The following is a 20,829-nucleotide window of genomic DNA, read 5'->3' on the forward strand; positions in this document are numbered from 1 at the left end:
TTTCTTGGCAGTGAGATATTCCATATTTAGCAGCTTATTGAATTGCCTCTTCCATGTAGGCATCAGTATAGGCGTGCTAGAGGACCACTGTGTCTTAGCAATAAGAGTCACTTTATCCATAAATCAAGATTGAGAAACAGAAATGTCAGTAAACAATTTCTTGTACAGGCCAAAGAGCCAGATTTGGAGTTCCATCGAAATATTACATTTCCCTGTACGTACCTGGATCAGTCCAGACCGTGGGTTGAGCCTCCTGTCCAGCAGATGGAGACAGACTAAAACTGAAAGGGTATCCTATATGAGAACAGAGCCTACCCTGTAACCCTTCAGTATTTGTCTGTCTCCAGCAGATGCAGGCAGCTGAACCTGCGGCTCCCTTCCTTTTCTCAATTTCTTTCTACCTGTGAGATTGTTCCTTCTCCTATGTTGTCTTATATCAAGCAAGTATTACCTTATTTCTGTAAAAAAAAAAGATTCAAAACTCCTGCTTGGGAGACAGCTGTCTCCCTGCTCTTAGGGGGGTTTTGACACATGTTATACAGCCTAGGACCCCTTTTCCCAGTGACCTGCTTGTCTGCTGGGACGATACTGGTGGTCCAGTCACTCCCCCTCCTTGCCTGTGCTGCCTTACAGGATTTAACAGGGAAGCTCAATTCCCCTGCCTTCATTTAAGTTTACAAAAAAAAAAAAGGCAAGAAACAAGTGAATTCAACACCTTTTGCGCAGGGATAGCAGCACAGCAGGGTTCCTTCTGCTGCTGGGGCAGCACAGCTCAGCTGATTCTCCCTCCCAAGGCTTTTCTAACCTGCCTTCATGCCCCGATCCAGTGGCTGGGGAGCCTGCGATTCGGCTCTCCCGCGATAGGCTCTGCTCTCACTGTTTGCCCGGATGGGAGGGGCCCTCCGCAGCTGCAACTAAATTGACAGCTCAGGCTCGTCCCCCCAAATGCGTGACTAGGCCTTCCTCTTCTCAGAAAACCGTGGGAACGGTGGCCATTTTGGGGGCAGGTTTTTCTTCAGACTCCAGTCTGCAGGGCTCATGAGAGCCAGATTTAACTATTTCACTGCTGGATTTAAGCCCAGTTAGAGCCCCGGAGGGGGATTTTGATCCTTCTCCCTCTCCCCCTCCCCCCTCCATGCCTGGGAAATCCAGACCTTGTTTTTCCACAGAGTTTGTGCTGTTAATGCACAAATCATATCTAGCTAGTTTGCAGGAACAGGATCACCCTTCGCCAGGTCCCTCCCCAGCCAAGATCCCTCGGGAGCCTGCTTCGCAGCCCCCTCCCGCTCTGGATGTGCAGGGCTCAGGGTCAGGGTGGTGCCAGGCCCTTCGGCCTGGCACCACCCACAGCCGGCTGCGATTCCTGATCCCGATCAGGACTTTGACTTTCTCCCGGGTCCTTCACTCGAGGGTGACGACCTACGTGTTCTCCATTTGTTCAAAAGGGAAGAGCTGGATCCCCTCATTCCCTTTATTTTACAGGAACTGGGAATTGATGTGCCACCTGACGATACTGTTTCAGCCGCTATGCCAGCTAACGTGGACCCAGTCCTGGCAGGACTTAGGGCTCCTCCATTCCATCCTATGCACAAGCTCCAAGTAGGGAGAGCAATGGACAAGCTCTATCCCCTCCCTGATGAATGCCTGGACATGCTTAAAGTTCGCAAGATGGATTCTTCAGTCTCCGCTGTCACCAAACACACAACCATCCCAGTGGTGGGAGCCACGGCATTGAAAGATGTTCAGGACCGCAAACTCGAGCTTTATCTCAAGCGCATCTTTGAAGTCTTGGCCTTAGGAGTCCGGGTGACAATCTGCAGCAGTCTCATGCAGTGGGCAAGCCTCAGGTAGGTTCAACAATTGCTCAGCACCCAGGACCTCCCGTCTGCAGAGGCGGAGTAGGCAGAAAGGCTAGAGGCGGCAGTGGGTATGGGGCTGATGCCCTTTACGATTTGCTCCGAGTACAGGCCAAGGCTATGCTTTCTGCAGTGTCAGCCAGACGCCTCCTCTGGCTCCACAATTGGGCAGCGGATTCCTCTTCCAAGTCGCAGTTGGGCACACTTCCTTTCAAGGGTAAGTTGCTTTTTGGTGAGGACCTTGAACAGTTTATTAAATCCTTGGGAGACAACAAGATTCATAAGCTGCCAGAGGGCCGCCCGAAACAGTCCAAGTCTTTCTTCCCTTCGCACTCTCGTTTCCGGGGGCAACGGCGGTATAATAGCAGAGCGCAGGGATCTTTTCCGAGAGGTACCTCCTCCAGATCCCAGTCCTGTTCTCATTCCTTTCATGGCCACCGTCCCTTCCGGGATGGCAACCAACAGCACTCTACCACCAAGTCCTCTCCCCAGTGAGATGCGGCCGGCCCATTCCTCTGTTCCAAACTTAGGTGGACGGCTGTCCCTGTTTCTCAAGGAATGGGTCAAGATTACTACGGATCAGTGGGTCCTAGAGGTGAGAATTAGAATTTGCTTGGGACCTACCAGACCTTCACATAATTTCTCCCTGCGGCAGCCGGAAGCGGCCAGCGATCGACCAGAGCCTTGACAGGCTACAAGCGCTCGGTGCCATAGTTCCAGTCCCGGTAGAGGAACAAGGGTTCAGCCAGTATTCCATCTACTTCGTCGTTCCCAAAAAGGACGGGCCCTTCCGGTCGATCTTGGATCTCAAGAGAGTCAACCGGGCTCTCAGGGTTCCCCATTTTCGAATGGAGACCCTGAAGGCTGTGATTGCAGCAGTTTGCGCAAGCGAATTTCTGGCCTCGCTCGACTTAATGGAGGCTTATTTGCACATACCGATACGCCACGACCATCAGACGTATCTCAGGTTCCATATTCTGGGACAGCACTTCCAGTTCCGGGCACTCCCGTTCGGCCTCGCCCCAGCGCCACGCACTTTTACCAAGGTCATGGTGGTAGTGGCGGCCACTCTCCGTCGGGAAGGAGTTCTGGTCCACCCTTACCTGGACGATTGGCTCATCCGGGCCAAGTCGGAGACTCTCTGCAGGGTGGCGGTCGACAGAGTCTTGGCCTTCCTGACCTCATTCAGGTGGATAATCAACTTCTCCAAGAGCAGTCTACAGCCATCCCGGATCCTGGAATTTCTGGGAGCACGATTCGACACCCGAGTCGGAAAGGTGTTCCTCCCAGACGCTCGGGCGCTCAAACTCATGGAGCAAGTGCGCAATTTTCTCTCGCTCTCACTACCCATGGCCTGGGATTACCTTCAGGTCCTGGGGTCCATGGCTTCCACTATCGATCTGGTTCCTTGGGCTTTTGCGCATATGCGTCCATTACAGAAAGCTTTGCTGTCCCGCTGGAAGCCGGTGTCGGAGCAGTTTCCCTTGGTATGAGTAACTACTCAGTGGAGGAGTGTCAGGCCTAGTTTTATGCTCACTATTGTTTGGTTCCTTCCCCTTGCTCATTGTGTGTTGGGGGAGAGTTGGTTTAGCTTTTAACATATTTACTAAGAGGCAGCAGGTGGTACAGTGTGTTAAGTACCAACAGTACAGTGAAGTTTTCATTCTCTATCTCCATCTGCTAGTTGAGGAGAAAAACCCATCCATCTGGACTGGTCTGGTAGGACTCAAGAAAAGCAAATATGCAGGTAAGAATCAATTGTTCCATCTTTTACTGGAATGGAGAGAACATACTTGTTTTTCAAACCCTGACATGTCGCAGGAAACATACCTGAGAGGGACAGGCTGGATAGGCCAAGGGTCTCTCTAATTAAAGAGTAACATGTCTGGGAGGAACCCAGACTGGTTGAGTGCTGAGTCGCTCTATCCATGGGGTAACATTCCTGGGAGAGAGAGACTGCTTGGTGACTTGATCTCTCTCTGTCTGAAGGCTAGCATACCTTGGAGGGATAGGCTGCTTAGGACATGAGTCTCACTGTCCAAAGGGTAACATGCCTGAGAGGGACAGGCTAGTTGGGGCTTTGGTTCCTCTTTCTCAATCCAGGAGGCATCATGCCTGGGAGGGACTGTGTGTCTCTATCCGAAGAGTAATATTTCTGGGAGGGATAGGCTGATTGGGAGCTGGGTCTCTATCCAAAAGGTAAGATTTATTTATTCTGGGAGAGTCAGGCTGGTTAGGAGCTGAGTCTCTCTCTATCCAAAAGGTAATATTTATTCTGGTAGGGACAAGCTGGTTGGGTTTATGCCAGATGATGCTGCTATGGATATTTGTTCTGTTTCTTTTCTAATAGAATAAAAACCTATGTATAAAAGAAACAATGAAAAAAACATGTCTGTAAACAGTCTGCTCATGACGCATTCCTTTATCTGCCATCTGAGTGGACAGATAGGGTTCACGTTCACATGATTCCACTCTCTCTGCAACTGTAGCACTGGCCTCAACACCTGCTGTTTGTTCAGATTGCACATCCCGCAGCTCTTTTTGTTTCTCTGGCCAGAAAATGATCTCTCTCTTCCTATAGGTGATCCTCTCGGAGTCAAGTGTCACTGGGGAGGTACCATTCTTTGAGACCTGGATGCAGACCTGCATGCCGGAAGAAGGAAAGATTCTGAACCCAGACCATCCCTGCTTCCGCCCTGACTCCACTAAAGTAGAATCCTTGGTCACTCTACTCAACAACTCCTCGGAGATGAAGCTTGTGTGCGTGGTGCGCTCCAAGATTTGCTGTAGGACTATCCTGAATATGTCGGCCATTTCCTAGAATACAGAGGCTTAAGGATTTACTGCTTTCTTCATATCTTATGTTTGTTCCCAAGGCAGAGTAGAAACTCTCGAGTGTTGGAAAGGTCCATGTTCTCTGTACGTACCCGGATTAGTCCAGACTCCTGGGTATTGCCTCCCCTCCAGCAGATGGAGACAGAGAAAGTTTTACTGACACTGCCACTTAAGCCGAGGTACCACCTGCAGTCCCTCGGTATTTCTCTGTCTCCAGCAGATGGTGGAGGTGCAAAGCCTGCAGTCTGACTGAAAAAAAAAAAAGGGCTCTGAATGTGGCAGCACTTCTTAAACTTCTTGCCTGACAGGGTGCTAGGTCCTAGTGAGACCATCCCCTCTGGTCTTAGAGGCACACGAGCAGGGACCCTTCTGTCGCTCACTCTCCTTTCTAGCCGAACAGGGCCAGAAAGGAGAGTGAGCAGTAGAAGGTATCTGAGTCACTCGCCCTAAGAGTCCAACGGAGCCACAGCCACTTCTCAGGGAAGTTTGTTTTTGCTTTTTCCTCTGCGCTGGCTTAAAGTTGCTGACAAAAAAAAAAGTATCTATTCAGCAGTGGGAATTCCTGTGCACAGGGCTTCTCACATCTGGGGGTTGCTGTTTCTTCTGGCAGCACCAGCACTAGCCTGTACCGGCGCTTGTTTTTTCTCTTCAGCCCGGCGCTGTCCTTTATTTCTCCTGCCAATCCCGAACTTGATACTGCGTGGTGCGGCTTGTGGGGACGTGCGAGTGCTTCTTTCCCGTGATGGCCTTTGTACGTGCTGCCTCCCTGGGGGGAAGGGACTGTCTAGGGGTGCGAGCGGGGATCAGGCGAGCATGGCAGGCTCCGGAGGACCCATTCCCGCTAAATGTGGGAACGGCAGCCATTTTGGCAGCGTTTGATGCGGCAGCACGTTCCGCGGAGGGGGGTAGAGATCTTCTCCCCGCTGTCCCCGGAGGTTTGGGCCCCAGTAGGGAGTGAGGAAGATCCCGGGGGGGGGGGGGGGGGCTTTGATTCGTCCTCCTCCTTCTCTTCCAATTTTGTTTTACTGTTGCATAAGGCCTATAAGGCGCATAAATTGGTTCGCCGCAAGACGGCGAGGGAGCCTCCAGGGACGCACTTCAAGAAGGCCAGGGCTAATCTTGGGGCCACGAGTGTCCGACAGCTCTTAGGGGCCTCGTCTCCTCCGGCTGCCCTAGATTCTTCTCTGGACCCCTTGGATAAGGAGGATCATCAGGACTTGGGCCTTCAGGATGTGACACCGGCAGTGGGAGACCAAGATATGGATCAACAGTCTGCCTCTAGGTCGGAGGTCTACGGTGATGATCCCAAAGTGGTCCGCTTGTTCCACGAGGAGAAGTTGTCTCCTCTCATACTGGCGGTCCTTGATGAGTTGAGCATTGAGATCCCTCGGGAGCTGTGCACCCGGTCATGGTTGGCTCCGGAGTTTCACTCAATATTTTCCTTTCCATTCTTCGGTCAGCGCTATCCTGTTTAGGGAGTGGGATACCCTGGACACAGGTTTGAAGGTCAACAGAGCTATGGATAGGTTATATCCGTTGCCTGAGGATGTGCTGGACCTTCTCAAGGTCCCCAAGGTTGACGCCTCGGTCTCGGTAGTCACTAAGAAGACGACCATTCCAGTTATGGGAGCTGCAGCTCTGAAGGATCTTCAAGACAGGAAGCTGGAAGTTCATCTCAAAAAGATCTTCGAGGGGTCTGCTCTTGAGGGCCGAGCAGCAATGTGCAGCAGTTTCATGTTCAGAGTGGGGCTGCAATGGGTGCAGCAGTTACAGATGGACAAATCTTTGTCTGACGCTGAGGCTCTTCAAGCTGAGCAGTTGGATGCTATGGTGACTTACAGTGCAGATGCATTGTATGATTTTCTCAGAACCTCTTCCAGGACCATGATGTCAGCAGTCTCGGCCAGACAGCTCCTCTGGCTGAGGAATTGGTCGGCTGATGTTTCTTCCAAATCTCAGCCGGGGTCTTTGCCCTTTAAAGGGAAGTTCCCTGTACGTACCAGGATCAGTCCAGGACACCTGGGTTGTGACTCCGCACCAGTAGATGGAGACAGACTAAAACTTGTGGGCGGAGCCATATATGCCCCTGTGCCAGTCACAGCCCCCCCTCAGTCTTACTCTGTCTCCAGTAGATGGTGCAGGTCCGGTCACAGCTCCTCCCTGCCCTGATTCTGGTACTCCGTCAGGGTTGGTTTTTTCTTTCCTTTGGGTTAGGCCAGGTTAGGCTTTTGGTGTTGTAATTGGAATTTTTTGCCAAATTGTCACTGACGTCCGTTTGCCCTGCCTCCCAGGGGGGTTGAGAGGTCCTGAGGGGACTACCCCCCCCCGGTTGAGGCCACTGCTAGGGTCGAGGACCCGGTTTGCCATTTAGCAGTGTCAGGGGTGACACCGGGGAGCCCGGTTCACTCACCCCTGCTGGACTAGGGCTCCAGGACCGCGGACAGCGACAGGCCTTGTTTTTTGTAAAAAAAAAAAAAAAAAAAAAAAAAGTTTGTCTGTTTTTTCCGGCTCTCTGTTCCTTGTGTCGCCGCTCTCGGGGGGGGGCGCCGCTGACAGGGGGGAAGCTGCTCCTTGCGTCGCCGCTCTCGGGGGGGGGGGCCGCTGACAGGGGGGAGGCCGTTCGCGCGACTTTGTTTTCTTCAATTTGATTTCTGTTGCGGCCCTCTTCGCGCCGTTTTCGCCGGCATGCCTTGTGGCTCCGCTTGCCGAGCCTGCGGCTCGGCGCGCGCGCGTCTCTCTCGCGACGGTCTTTGCGCTTCCTGCATCCCGGGTGATGAAGGGTCGTCCGGGACGTCTCGGGGGGCTCGTGTGCGGCGCGCGCGACCACCGCCGAGCGGGGGGGGAGCGTTGGAGAAGCCCCAGGATTTGTTCCCGCTCAGCGCGGGAGTGGCGGCCATTTTAGCCACGGGCCGCGAAATGGCGCGGGAAGCGGCAGGGCCTGCGGCCTTGCCTCCGGCGCTGTCTCCTCAGCGGAACCCGGCCGGGGGGGGTCCCTCGGGGGACCCGGGGTCCCCGGGGAGCCCAGCGGAGGCTGATTCGGGTTCCAGCTCTTTTTCAGAGGACTTTGCGCTTTTGCTGCGCAAAGTCCTGAAATGCAGGAAAAGTAAGGGCAAGCGCGGCCGGAGGGAGTCCCGCAGGGCTCCGCCGCTGAAGAAGGCCAACAGTGGGGCCCCGAGTGCTTCCAGGGGGAAACGTCCTCCGCGTGGCGTCCCACAGGAGGCGGACCTGGATTCCTCCACGGGGGCAGACACTGATGCCTCTGAAGAGCCACAAAAAGGGACCGATGACGTGGCAGGGGACGGATCCGCTCCAGCTGCAGCAGGAAAGGCGTCACAGGCAGCGGAGGGCGACGATCCCAAGGTGGTACGACTATTCCGTAGGGAAGAATTGCCACCTCTAATTCCAGCCATTCTCCAGGAACTGGGAATAGACCCCCCTCCTCCGGCGGTGGTTCGGCAAGAAGCGAACATGGATCCGGTCCTGTTGGGCCTCACGGGTCCGGCAGTGGCTTTTCCGTTCCATTTTTCTTCGACGGACATCATGTTCCGGGAATGGGACACTCCGGAGTTAGGTTTGAAGGTCAGCAAGGCCATGGACAAGCTTTACCCTCTCCCGGAGGATGCGCTGGACCTTCTCAAGTTCCCCAAGGTGGATTCAGCGGTTTCGGCGGTAACCAAGAGATCTACTATTCCAGTTACGGGAGCGACAGCCCTTCGGGATCTTCAGGACAGGAAGCTGGAAGTACAGCTCAAGAAGATTTTTGAGGTTTCAGCGCTAGGAATTCGGGCCGCCATGTGTACGAATTTCGCTTTGAGAGCTAGCTTGCGCTGGGCTCAAGTCCTCCAAGCCAATGCGGATCTTTCGGCAGAGGAGGCAGCACAAGCGGATAAGTTGGAAGCGGCAATAGCATATGGTGCAGATGCACTCCACGATCTACTGCGCACTTCATCTAGATCCCTGGTGGCGGCTGTCTCGGCGCGCCGCCTCCTGTGGCTCCGCAACTGGGCGGCGGATGGCTCTTCTAAGGCTCACCTCGGGGCGCTGCCTTTCAAGGGTAAGTTACTATTTGGCAAGGAATTAGATGATTTAATGGCTTCCCTGGGGGAAAATAGGGCTTTCAGGTTGCCTGAAGATAGATCCAGGTCGCGGTCTTCCTTTGCATCCAGGTCCCGTTTTCGTGGGCCCAGGAAGGCGCGCCCTCAAAGGTCGTCGGGGCAATCGTACAGGTCTTCCTCCTCTCGTACCCCACAGTGGCGGCAGCAGCAGCAGTCTTTTCACCAGCAGTCCTTTCGTGGGAGGCGCTATGGTAGACCAGGGGGTGCCCTGGCCATCATGGCGCCCAAATCTTCACAATGAAAGGAGGTCGGCCCTTCTCCCGCCGCAGCCTCAGCACGCCGTTCCCAACGTCGGGGCGCGGTTGCTGTCGTTCTACGAGAGATGGGCCGGAATAACGTCGGACCAGTGGGTCCTCACCGTGATAAGACACGGCTACGCGTTAGATTTTGCTCGCACTCCAGTGGACAAGTTCCTTGTGTCACCCTGCAAGGCTCCCGAGAAGAAGGCGGCGGTGCTAGACACCATCCGCCGCCTAGAGGTCTTGGGAGCCATCTCCCCCGTTCCGGTCGGCCAGCACGGCGAAGGCCGTTACTCCATTTACTTCATCGTACCAAAGAAGGACGGCACGTTCCGACCAATTCTGGATCTCAAAGGGGTGAACCGATGCCTTCGCGTTCCTCGCTTCAAAATGGAGACGATCCGGTCAGTCATCGCCGCGGTCCGGCCAGGCGAGTTCCTGGCCTCCCTGGACCTCACGGAGGCGTATCTTCACATAGGCATTCAGCCGTCGTTCCAACGCTTCCTCAGATTCTGCATTCTGGGCCGGCATTACCAGTTTCGGGCGCTCCCGTTTGGGCTCGCAACGGCCCCTCGTACATTCACGAAGGTGATGGTCGTGGTGGCGGCGCAACTGCGCCGAGAAGGTCTTCTGGTCCATCCTTACCTGGACGATTGGTTGATTCGGGCGAAGTCCGAGGATCAGTGTCGGATGGCGGTGGCCAGGGTCCTCCATCTGTTGCAGTCCCTGGGATGGGTGGTCAACTTCAGCAAGAGTCATCTGACACCCACACAGTCCTTGGAATATCTGGGAGCTCTTTTCGACACGAAGCAGGGCAAGGTGTTTCTGTCGCTCGAAAGGAGGGGCAAACTGCTAACTCAGGTGCACCGCTTGTTGTCTCTTCGCCAGCCGCGGGTCTGCGACTACCTTACGGTCCTGGGGTCTATGGCTTCCACGCTGGCGCTGGTTCCCTGGGCGTTCGCTCATCTGCGACCCTTACAGTCATCCTTGCTTTCCCGTTGGAAGCCGGTCTCGGAGGACTTCCATTTACCGCTTCCTCTACTGGGACACGCGAGGTCCAGCCTGCGGTGGTGGCTGGATCCAAGTCACCTTTCCGCCGGAGTCTCTCTCCTGGTGCCCAGTTGGACAGTGGTGACCACGGATGCCAGCCTCTCCGGTTGGGGAGCGGTCTGCCTAGGGAGCTCAGTTCAAGGCCTGTGGTCAGTGTCGCAAGCCCAGTGGTCTATCAATCGCCTAGAGACCAGGGCGGTCCGTCTGGCTCTGCAGGCTTTTCTACCATTGCTGCGGGGAAAGGCAGTCCGAGTGTTGTCGGACAATGCGACCACCGTGGCATACATCAACCGGCAGGGGGGGACACGGAGCCCCCAGGTGGCAGAAGAAGCTCAGCGCTTGATGGCCTGGTCGGAGCTACATCTCAGCAACCTCGCAGCGTCTCACATAGCGGGAGTCGACAACGTGCAGGCGGACTATCTCAGCCGTCATCGTCTGGATCCCGGAGAGTGGGAGCTGGGGGACGAAGCATTTCTTCTCATTTGCGAAACGTGGGGGGTGCCCCACATGGATCTGATGGCCACGTGGCACAACGCGAAGGCCCCGCGATTTTACAGTCGACGTCGAGAGCGGGGGGCAGAAGGCGTCGATGCGTTGGTGCTTCCCTGGCCTACGGATGTGCTGCTTTACGTGTTTCCCCCGTGGCCGATGATCGGCAAGATTCTACGGCGCATAGAGTTGCATCCGGCCAACGTGATCTTGGTGGCACCGGAGTGGCCTCGCCGGCCGTGGTTCGCAGACCTCATACAACTGGCAGTAGCGGCACCCCTTCGGTTCCAGGGAATGGCGGCCCTGCTCCATCAGGGCCCCGTCTGTTTGGAGGATCCGGATCACTTCTGTCTCGCGGCATGGCTTTTGAGAGGAATCGTCTGAAGAGAAAAGGTTATTCAGATGCGGTGGTGGCCACGCTGCTGCGTTCCAGGAAGCAGTCGACGTCTTTGGCTTATGTCCGTGTCTGGGTAGTCTTTGAGGACTGGTGCGTGCAGCGCGGGGTGGTCCCCACTTCGGCTTCCGTCTCTGATGTTCTGGCGTTCCTCCAGGCGGGTCTGGCCAAAGGTCTGGCGTGCAGTTCCCTACGGGTCCAAGTGGCGGCGCTTGGGTGTTTGCGAGGTAAGTCCCTGGCGCTTCACCCGGATATTGCTCGTTTCCTTCGGGGTGCTAAGCACCTTCGCCCCCCGTTACGTCTTCCTTGTCCGGCTTGGAACCTCAATTGGGTTCTTTCCGCTCTATGCACGGCGCCGTTTGAGCCCTTGAAACGCGCAACTCTTAAGGATCTCACTTTAAAGACGGCATTCTTGGTGGCGATTGCCTCGGCACGGCGGGTTTCCGAGTTACAGGCCCTGTCTTGTAGGGAACCTTTCTTGCGTATCTCCGATTCGGGGGTTTCCTTACGGACGGTTCCTTCCTTTCTTCCGAAAGTGGTCTCGTCGTTTCATGTGAATCAATCGGTGGAGTTGCCCGCTTTTGCGTGCGGAGGCTCCTCTGTTACAGAGGAGAGGGAGTTACGGAAGCTTGACGTGCGGAGATCCCTTCTCCGATATCTGGAGGTCACTAATCCGTTTCGGGTCACAGATCATCTGTTTGTCCTCTTCTCTGGTCCAAAGAAAGGAGCTGCAGCGTCCCGCACAACGATCGCTCGTTGGCTCAAGGAGGCCATTGGTTCAGCGTACTTGGTGAGGGGAAAACCTCTTCCTGTGGGGCTGCGGGCTCACTCGACTCGATCTCAAGCAGCGTCCTGGGCGGAAGCCTCTCAGGTGTCGCCTCAAGAGATTTGTAGGGCGGCCACCTGGAAGTCGTTGCATACTTTTATCCGGCATTACCGGCTGGATGTCCGGGCTACCGATTCCGGGGGTTTTGGAGAGAGGGTTCTCCGAGCGGGACTCTCTGCTTCCCACCCTCAGTAGGTTGCTCTGGTACATCCCAGGTGTCCTGGACTGATCCTGGTACGTACAGGGAAAGGAAAATTAGTTTCTTACCTGATAATTTTCGTTCCTGTAGTACCAAGGATCAGTCCAGGATCCCGCCCGCAGTGCTGCGCTGAAGTAACGGAGAGTCCGCTCTGTGTTTTTGATTTGCTCTGTTTCGCTTGTTCGCTCTCTCGGTTGGAGAGCCCGGTTCCAGAAGGGGTGTTTCTTCCCCGTTAGTTAGCGGTATCTAGTTTTGTTCACTTCTCTGGTTGTGTTCTACTTTGACATTCCGTAAGACTGAGGGGCTGTGACTGGCACAGGGGCATATATGGCTCCGCCCACAAGTTTTAGTCTGTCTCCATCTACTGGTGCGGAGTCACAACCCAGGTGTCCTGGACTGATCCTTGGTACTACAGGAACGAAAATTATCAGGTAAGAAACTAATTTTCCTTTACTCTTTGGTAAAGACCTGGAAGAGATGATCAAATCTCTTGGAGAAAACAAGTTGCTGGAGGATAAGCCGAAAGGAAAGAGTTCCTTCGCTTCTCGTCCTCGTTTCAAGGGGAGTCGCAGATTTCGGGCACCCAGGCCTTCCCGGTCCAATCAGCGACAGTTCTCGGCCAGACAACAGTCGTGGAGTCAGTCCTTTCAGGGTCATCGGCCCAGCAGAGGTAGCTCTTCACAGGGATCTGGTGGTGCCAAATCCTCCCAATGATGCCAGGCTGGTCCACTCCTCAGTCCCAGTGATAGGAGGCCGATTGGGCTTGTTTTATGAGGAATGGACCAAGATCACATCCAACAGGTGGGTCTTAAGTGTGATAAAACTAGGCTATGCTTTAGAATTTGCTCGGCCTCTAAGGGACCGCTTCTTAATCTCCCCGTGCTCTTACTGCGCGAAGCAAATAGGAGTAAGAGACACCATTTCTCATCTGCGCAAATGGACCCATTGTCCTGGTTCCTCCGGCAGAACAAGGAACAAGTCACTATTCCATCTACTTCATCATTCCCAAAAAAGAAGGAACGTTCTGACCAATCCTCTATTTAAAGAAAGTGAACCAGTCTCTAAAGGTTTCCTTATTTCCGGATGGAAACTCTATGATCTGTGATCGTGGTGGTCCATCCGGGAGAGTTTCTGGCGTCTCTGGACTTAACTGAAGCCTACTTACACATAGGAATTCGCCCCGATCATCAGAGATGTCTCCACTTCATTATTCTGGGGGAACACTGTCAGTTCTGCGCTCTTCCCTTTGGTCTGGCGATCGCGCCTTTACCAAGGTGATGGTCGTCGTGGTGGCGGCTCTCCGGAGCCTGGCTGATTCGGGTGAAATCGGAAACTCTGTGTCGCAAGGCAGTGGATCTGGTGCTCTGGTGCCTGCAATCTTTGGGCTGGATAATCATTTCTCCAAGAGACATCTTGTTCCTTTCCAGAGTTTGGAGTTCCTGGGGGCGCATTTCGATATGAAAGCAGGAAAGATTTTTCTCACCGTGGAGCGGATTTCCAGGCTTCAGGCCCAGGTTCGCGGATTCCTGACCATGCAGTTCCCCATGGTCTGGGATTATTTATGGGTGCTCAACTCTATGGCCTGTACCCCGGAGTTGGTTCCCTGGGCTTTTGCCCACTTGAGGCCTCTTCAGTCTGTGTTGCTTTCTCATTGGGATCCGTCAACAGAGCGTTTTCACCTTCCTCTCCCTCTCCCAGAGTTTGCGTGTTCCAGTCTTTCTTGCTGGCTCCTCCCGGACAAGTTGAGCCACGGCATGGATCTTAATCTACCCATCTGGACGATAGTTACCACCGATGCTGGTCTCTCAGGCTGGGGAGCAGTGTGTCAGGACCAGTCCATTCAGGGGTTTGGTTGCTGGAGGAAGTCTCTTGGTCCATCAGTCGCCTAGAGGCAAGAGCAGTCCGTCTCGCACTGATGGCTTTATTACCCTTGGTAAGGGGAAAGCCGGTGAGGGTGTTGTCGGACAATGCAATGACAGTAGCCTACATCACTCAGCAAGGAGGAAACGAGTCAAGCGATAGCTCAGGAAGCCCGCTTTTTAGTGGCCTGGGTGGAGCACAATCTGGAACGCCTGGCAGCCTCGCATATAGTGGGCTTGGACAACATACAAGCAGACTTTTTGAGCTAGCAACAGCTAGACCCCAGGGAGTGGGAGCTGTCTCAGGGAGAGATGCACCTTGTCACTCGCAGATGAGGCTGCCTGAGTGTGTACTTGATGGCAACATTCCACAATGCCAAGGCCCCACACTTCTCCAGTTGTCGAAGGGAAAGAGGGGTGGAAGGGGTAGATGCCTTGGTTCTACCCTGGCCCTTGGATGTCCTGTTGTATATGTTTCCTCCCTGGCTGCTAGTAGGCAAGATCATATAACACATAGAAACTCATCTAAGCGAACTAATTCTCATTTCTCCAGAGGTGGCTGAGATGTCCGTGGTTTGCGGATCTAGTCAGCTTGGCAGTGGATGGGCCCTTACGGCTTGCTCATCTACCGAATCTTCTACATAAGGGCCCCGTTTGTTTCGATCAAGCGAATCAATTTTGTCTAGTGGCCTGGCTTTTGAAAGACAGTGCTTGAAAGTTAAGGGTTATTCGGATGCAGTCGTCACTACCCTTTTGTAGTCTAGGAAGTCCTCCACTTCTCTAGCTTAAGTGAGAGTCTGGAAGGGTTTTGACTCCTGATGTGCCGGTCAACAATTGGATCCTAGGCGAGCCGCTGTGGCTTATATTTTGGCCTTTCTTCAGGACAGCTTAGTCAAGGGTTTATCCTTTAATTCCCTCCGGATTCAAGTGGCAACTTTAGATTGTCTACGCAGAAAGATTCGCGGAATTACTCTTTCAGCTCATCCGGATGTGGTGCATTTTCTTCAGGGAGTGAAACATTTATGCTCTCTGGTCTGCCAGCCGTGTCCTTCCTGGAGCCTAACTGTGGTCTTAAAGAGTATGTGTGCACCTCCTTTCGAACCTCTCAGGTGTGTGACCTTAAAGGTCCTCACATTGAAAGTGGTTCGGCTCGCAGGATTTCTGAGCTTCAAGCTTTATCTTCGAGGGAGACGACGAGGTGTCCTTGCAGACAGTTCCTTCCTTTTTGCCTAAGGTGGTGTCGTCTTTTCACTTAAATCAATCCGTGGAGCTCCCATCCTTCTCAGTTTTGGATCCCTCGGAGCCGAGTTCTAAGGACTTGAGATGTGCTTTGTTGTGGTATTTGGAGGTCGCCAACAGTTTCCGCTTGTCAGATCACCTTTTTTTGTTCTGTGGAGCGGTGCAAAAAAGGGGCATAAAGCGTTGATAGCAACCATTGCACGGTGGTTGAAGGAAGTTATTAGTTCAGCATATATATGTCAGTGGCGCCTGGTTCCGGAGGGGCTCCGGGCGCATTCTACTCATTTTCAGTCGGCCTCCTGGGCCGAGTGTCAGCTGGTTTCTCCGCAGGAGATCTGCAAAGCAGCTACATGGAAGTCGCTGCACGCTTTCGCCAGACGTTATTGGCTGGATGTTCAGGGACCAGGGGATTTGGTGAAAGTGTGCTTCGAGCGGGACGCTCCGGGTCCCACCCTGTTTAGGGAAGCTTTGGTACATCCCAGGAGTCTGGACTGATCTGGGTGGGTACAGGGAAAGGAAAATTAATTCTTACCTGCTAATTTTCATTCCTGTAGTTCCACAGATTAGTCCAGAGTCCTGCCCCTCTGGAGGATTTGGGTAGTTTGGGAGAGTCTGCTCGATTTATCTGTCTTTCTGTTCACTCTCTGAAGAATGGCAGAGGTTTCGTTAGTCCCACACAATTCCTTTTTCTAGTGTGGGCGCAGTTTCATTTTTTGAAGGGTTACCTTCTCCCCCTGTTCGTTCGGGGGAGCTTAGTTGATTTGTTTTGATTACTTTTCTGGCTTGGGTACAGATTAATACTGAGGGACTGTAGGTGGCACCTCTGTTTAAGTGTCAGTAAAACTTTCTCTGTCTCCATCTGCTGGAGGGGAGGTAAAACCCAGGAGTCTGGATTGATCTGTGGTACTACAGGAATGAAAATTAGCAGGTAAGAACCAAATTTCCTTTCATTCCCACCATGATAAGTGTAAGAAGGTCTTAGTGTCACTGTGCTGTTCATCACCAACACCCAGATATTTTTAGTGTGTCAGTGTTGTCAATTGAAGAATGGTCTACGGAGAGAGGATAATTTTTCACTTAAAGAGGGACAATAAATATATTAGAATAGAATCAAAGAAACCAAGGACAGGAGTCTGCTAGAAAGAATGTGCCTGGGACAACATCCTTGCATTCTCCATGTTGTGACACATCCCTTTCTCTCCCTGTTTGTGTGCAGTCAGATGAAGTGGCACGAAGCCTGTCTCAGCATTTCAGCTGCCATCCTAGAGATACTCAATGCCTGGGAGAATGGGGTCCTCGCCTTTGAATCCATTCAGGTACCTGCTAGCATTGCCACATGTTGCAGAGAGGCCAGCACGGAGCGATGCTGCCGTCGGGGCTTCTAATACTGTGACAGTTTCCACAGTCGCACAAATCCATTTAAAAGAAATGCTAGTCATTCTGCAGCCAAGGCTTTCAGTTTTAAATGTGAGGTTTTGGAAATTTTGGATCGTTTTCTCAGCAGTTTTTCTCGTACCCATGGAGTTAGGGGGGAAGGGGAGGAGGGAGGACAGGTAGGAAACTTGCATTTTTTTTCCATGAAGCCATATCCTGTTTCATCATTTTCTGTGTAGTCAGAGGAGCTTGTGTAAGATCGGAGGAGGGCATGTGCTTGTGTGGGAAGTGGGGAGCGCTCCACTGTGAGCTAATTAAAGTGAAACTCTTCAGATGTCATGTGTTTTCCATGCTGTAACCCAGCTGTCTGCTCCTGCTCGGAACCAAGCTCGGTGTCTGGGACCCAGAGCCTTAATTCACAACTGCCCACAGATGTTTTCTCCCTTCCCCCACACAATGTACCTAGTCTGTCATGGCAGTGAGAGACCGGGGCTCCTTCTGTGTAACCCTGTAATATTGGGCCCTGAATCTCCCCTCTAGGTGTCGCCCTTAGGCAATGACCATGGCTCCCTTCCACAGCAAATATATTCTAATGTAATGTCATTTCAGTTTGGGTCATGTCTTTTTACGGGTAAACCAATACATTGTTACAATGCACCGAATACAAGCAAGTAGAATATATGACTGTTCCAAAAACCCGACCTGTTGGAGCCTTCGCGGAGATCAGATTCAAGAATCTTTCGTTTAGAGAGCAGTCATGTGTGACTCAGAAGCCCAGTTGTCTCATGACCTTGCTGTGCCACTTAACCTCCCTTTGCTGAAACTCGGATGGAAGCTCTTTGCCCTTAGCTTGTGGTGACTTTAATATGTCACATAGTAGTGTGGTGCAAAATGAAAAACATTCTCCCATCCAACTCTGAAACTTTTATTTTTTTTTAATATATATCCTGAACCGCTCTTGCTCCGTTTGCCAGGAATCTACCCGCTGACTGTTAGTGCCTCTGTCCGATACCCTTTCTTATTGCTGTTTGCTTTGTAGAAAATCACGGATAACATTAAGGGGAAAGTGTGCAGCATGGCGGTCTGTGCCGTGGCGTGGCTGGTGGCCCATGTGCGCATGCTGGGACTGGATGAGAGGGAGAAGTCGCTGCAGATGATCCGCCAGCTTGCCACGCCCTTGTTCAGTGAAAACACTCTACAGTTTTACAATGAACGGTGAGAGGGCATATGGCAACTCTTCTTTGCGGTCTGTCACTTTTCTGCCCATGGCCAGCAAGGGGCTGGTTTAAAAACCATCCTTTCCTATTCATACCCCAGATCACTCCAGTCAAGTGGGTTTCTGCCTCCCTACCAGCAGATGGAGGCAGAGAACAAAACTTTGAGGCACTGCTACATAACCGAGGGTGCCACCTGCAGTTCCTCAGTATCTCTCTGTCTCCAGTAGATGGCAGAGGTACAAACCTGCAGTCTGGTGGTAAAAAAAAAAAAAAAATTAGTTTAGGGTTAGAGAGAAGATAGAAGATCTGAAGACAGAGCTCCCATGGGCCTTCTCTCTGGTTGTTCCACCCTCTCATGATTTTCTAAACTTCTGTCCTGTCCCCTCTCAGCCGTCTCTTCTCGAGGCTGAAGAGCCCTGACCTGTGTAGCCTCTCATCATAGGGGAGATGCTCCATCCCCTTTATCATTTTAGTTGCCCTCTTCTGCACCTTTTCTAGTTCCACTCTTGAGACCAGAACTGCACACAATCCTCATGATGCAGTCACACTATGGCTCCATACAGAGGCAATATGATATTTTCCCATTTTTGTTCTCCATTCCTTTTCAGATCATTCCTAACATTCAGTTTCTTTTCTTGACCACTGTTGCACACTGAGCTGAGGATTTCACTGTATTGACCAAAAGGATTTGAAGATCCTAAGTGGCAGCTGCTAATATGGAATCTAGTATTGTCTCAGGAGTGTGCGATCCCTGCGGAGCATACTTCTTATGATTTGTATTGAGTTTGGCGTGTTCATGAAGTGTTTGTCTTGTCTTTTGGCCCCACCCTCCCATCTCAGGGTCGTGATCATGAGCTCAATCCTGGAACACATGTGTGCTGACGTGCTCCAGCAGACTGCCACACAAATCAAATTCCCTTCCACAGGAATGGACACCATCCCCTACTGGAACCTGCTGCCGCCCAAGACGCCCATAAGAGAGGTGCTGAAGGCCACGTTCTCCAAAGTGCTGGAGAAAGGCTGGGCAGACAGCCGCTCCATCCATATCTTTGACACTCTGCTGCACATGGGTGGTGTTTACTGGTTCAGTAACAACTTGGTCAAGGTAAGGGAGCCCTGAAGAAGGCCGTGGACTTCCGGGTGCTCCTTCCTCATGTCCATCGCTGAGACCTGGGTGTCTGTGCTTTCCTTCAGGAGCTGCTGAAAGAGACTCGGAAGGAGCACACCCTTCGCGCTGTGGAAATCCTCTATGCCATCTTCTGCCTGGATATGCACCAGCTCACCCTGACTCTGCTGGGGCACATTTTACCCAGCTTGCTCACAGACTCGTCCAAGTGGCACACCCTGATGGATCCTCCGGGCAAAGCCCTTGCCAAGTAAGGACAGCTGACCATCTCATGAGTAACTGATAAGACAGCGGGCTCACTCTGGCTATAGGGTGCAGTACACCTCTGATCTTCTGGCCTGGGGAGGGGAGGAGGGTCCCTCTGGTCTCCAGACCTTACGAGGAAAAGGGGGCGCTGCTTTGTTGAGGCTTTTTGGTGCTGAAATTAGTAATAGGTCTTCACACCCCTTTTTAAAAATTTTTTTGAGGATTAGGCAAGAAATATGCTCTATTTGAAGAAACATTTAGAATAATATATTCTTCAGAAAAAGAATGCCTGACTCTTTCCCCTGTACTCTGACTTTAGACTGTCCGTCTGGTGTGCTCTAAGTTCCTACTCCTCGCACAACAAGAGTCAGGCCTCCCCCAGGCAGAGGAAGCGTCATCGGGAGGACATTGAGGTAACGGAGGTTGTGGTGGTCACAGGACTCTACCAGAAGGGCCTGGCCAGGGCGGGGACACAGAGGCACGTTCTTGGCTGCTAGGTCATAGTTAAATCTGCCTTAATAATACCTGTCAAATCGATTCCTTTCCATTGGCTCCAGTTTGCTGGTCACAGAGGGAAACGTTTGTGGGAGGCAGGGGGGTGAAGGGTAACGTTTAACATTAATCCTCTTTCGAGTGGATGTAGGGTCCAGAGCCCAGCCAGTTCTAGTCTGCTTGTAAGATTAAATGTGCTTGCACTTTATCTGCTGTCCACTGCATTGAAAGGGTTCCTGGAGATAGAGGATCTGTTTCTGGGGAGGAGTGGGCAGTAAGTGTGTGATCTCGGTCCTTCCCTATTACTAATGTGCCTGTGATTCTGCCTGCAGATGTCTTAGAGATCTCTCTGTTTTTTTACCCCTCACCCGCCATCAGGATTACATCAGTCTGTTCCCGCTGGACGATACCCAGCCTTCCAAACTGATGCGCCTGCTGAGTTCCAGTGAAGAGGATTCCACTACCCTGGCCAGTCCCAGTAAGTGCGTCTCTCTCACGCTTGCTATATAAGCAGGATGTGGGCTGGTAGGGTCCTTACCTCTCTGTAGGCAGGATGTTGATTGGGGCTCTTGCCCCTCAGGTTTCCCCCTTGCAGGATTACTGGAATTCTACTCCTTTTCTGTTTTATTTACCTAGTGCTAAGCTGTCTCGCCTGGGCTTGCTCAGATTCTTTTCTCATGTTTCCATAATTAAGCCTTTCTTTTTGCTTCTGTATTGTCTGACAGATGTTTGTGGTGAATGACATCAGCAAAGGATTTGCATATTCCAGGGAACTTGCAGTGACTTTCTTCCCTAGGGACTGCCCTTGTATTGTAAATTTACTGGGATTTTTCTTTTTGTCTTGCTGAAACCTTGATTCAGTCTTTGCCTGGGCTTCATCAGTATTTCTGAGAAACGTAATTTCCCAGCTGTGCCAGACTGAGCGCTGCACTGCTGAGCAGGCAGCCTGAGTTCCATTCTGGGCTCGGATGTTTGCTCCTCAGACTGAAGTGGAGCTCTGGGTTCCAGTCCTGTCTCTCGCTGCTGAGGAGGAGCCCTGAATTCCAATCCCAGCTCCTGCTGCTCTGGCTGGGGTTGCCATGGTTTCCACTCCTGGCTCCTGCTTCTCATGGGGTGATGTTTCCAAATGGGTTAATTTTGTGGATCCCTTGACAGGAATAAACCTCACCTCAGTCTCTCAGATTTACTGCCATTGCCCTTAATACTTGCATTGTGCCACAGAGAGCTTCCTTCTGGAGTTCTCAGATTGTGGGCTCCAATCCAGGCTTCTGCT

At 52.5% G+C, this 20,829-nt stretch overlaps 1 protein-coding gene across 1 annotated transcript in view; it reads left to right on the top strand.

Moving 5' to 3' along the window:
- The window catches only part of MED24 (mediator complex subunit 24), a 134,263-nt gene that overhangs the window by 95,278 nt on the left and 18,156 nt on the right, over nucleotides 1-20,829 (top strand). Inside the window, exons 16-22 of the mRNA XM_029572517.1 lie at nucleotides 4,438-4,616; nucleotides 16,318-16,417; nucleotides 17,515-17,690; nucleotides 18,533-18,797; nucleotides 18,887-19,068; nucleotides 19,384-19,477; nucleotides 19,935-20,034. Coding sequence (XP_029428377.1) covers nucleotides 4,438-4,616; nucleotides 16,318-16,417; nucleotides 17,515-17,690; nucleotides 18,533-18,797; nucleotides 18,887-19,068; nucleotides 19,384-19,477; nucleotides 19,935-20,034 — 1,096 coding nt within the window. The remainder of the gene's footprint in view (nucleotides 1-4,437; nucleotides 4,617-16,317; nucleotides 16,418-17,514; nucleotides 17,691-18,532; nucleotides 18,798-18,886; nucleotides 19,069-19,383; nucleotides 19,478-19,934; nucleotides 20,035-20,829) is intronic.

This window comes from Rhinatrema bivittatum, chromosome 12 (genome assembly GCF_901001135.1).
Source record: "Rhinatrema bivittatum chromosome 12, aRhiBiv1.1, whole genome shotgun sequence".
NCBI lineage: Eukaryota > Metazoa > Chordata > Amphibia > Gymnophiona > Rhinatrematidae > Rhinatrema > Rhinatrema bivittatum.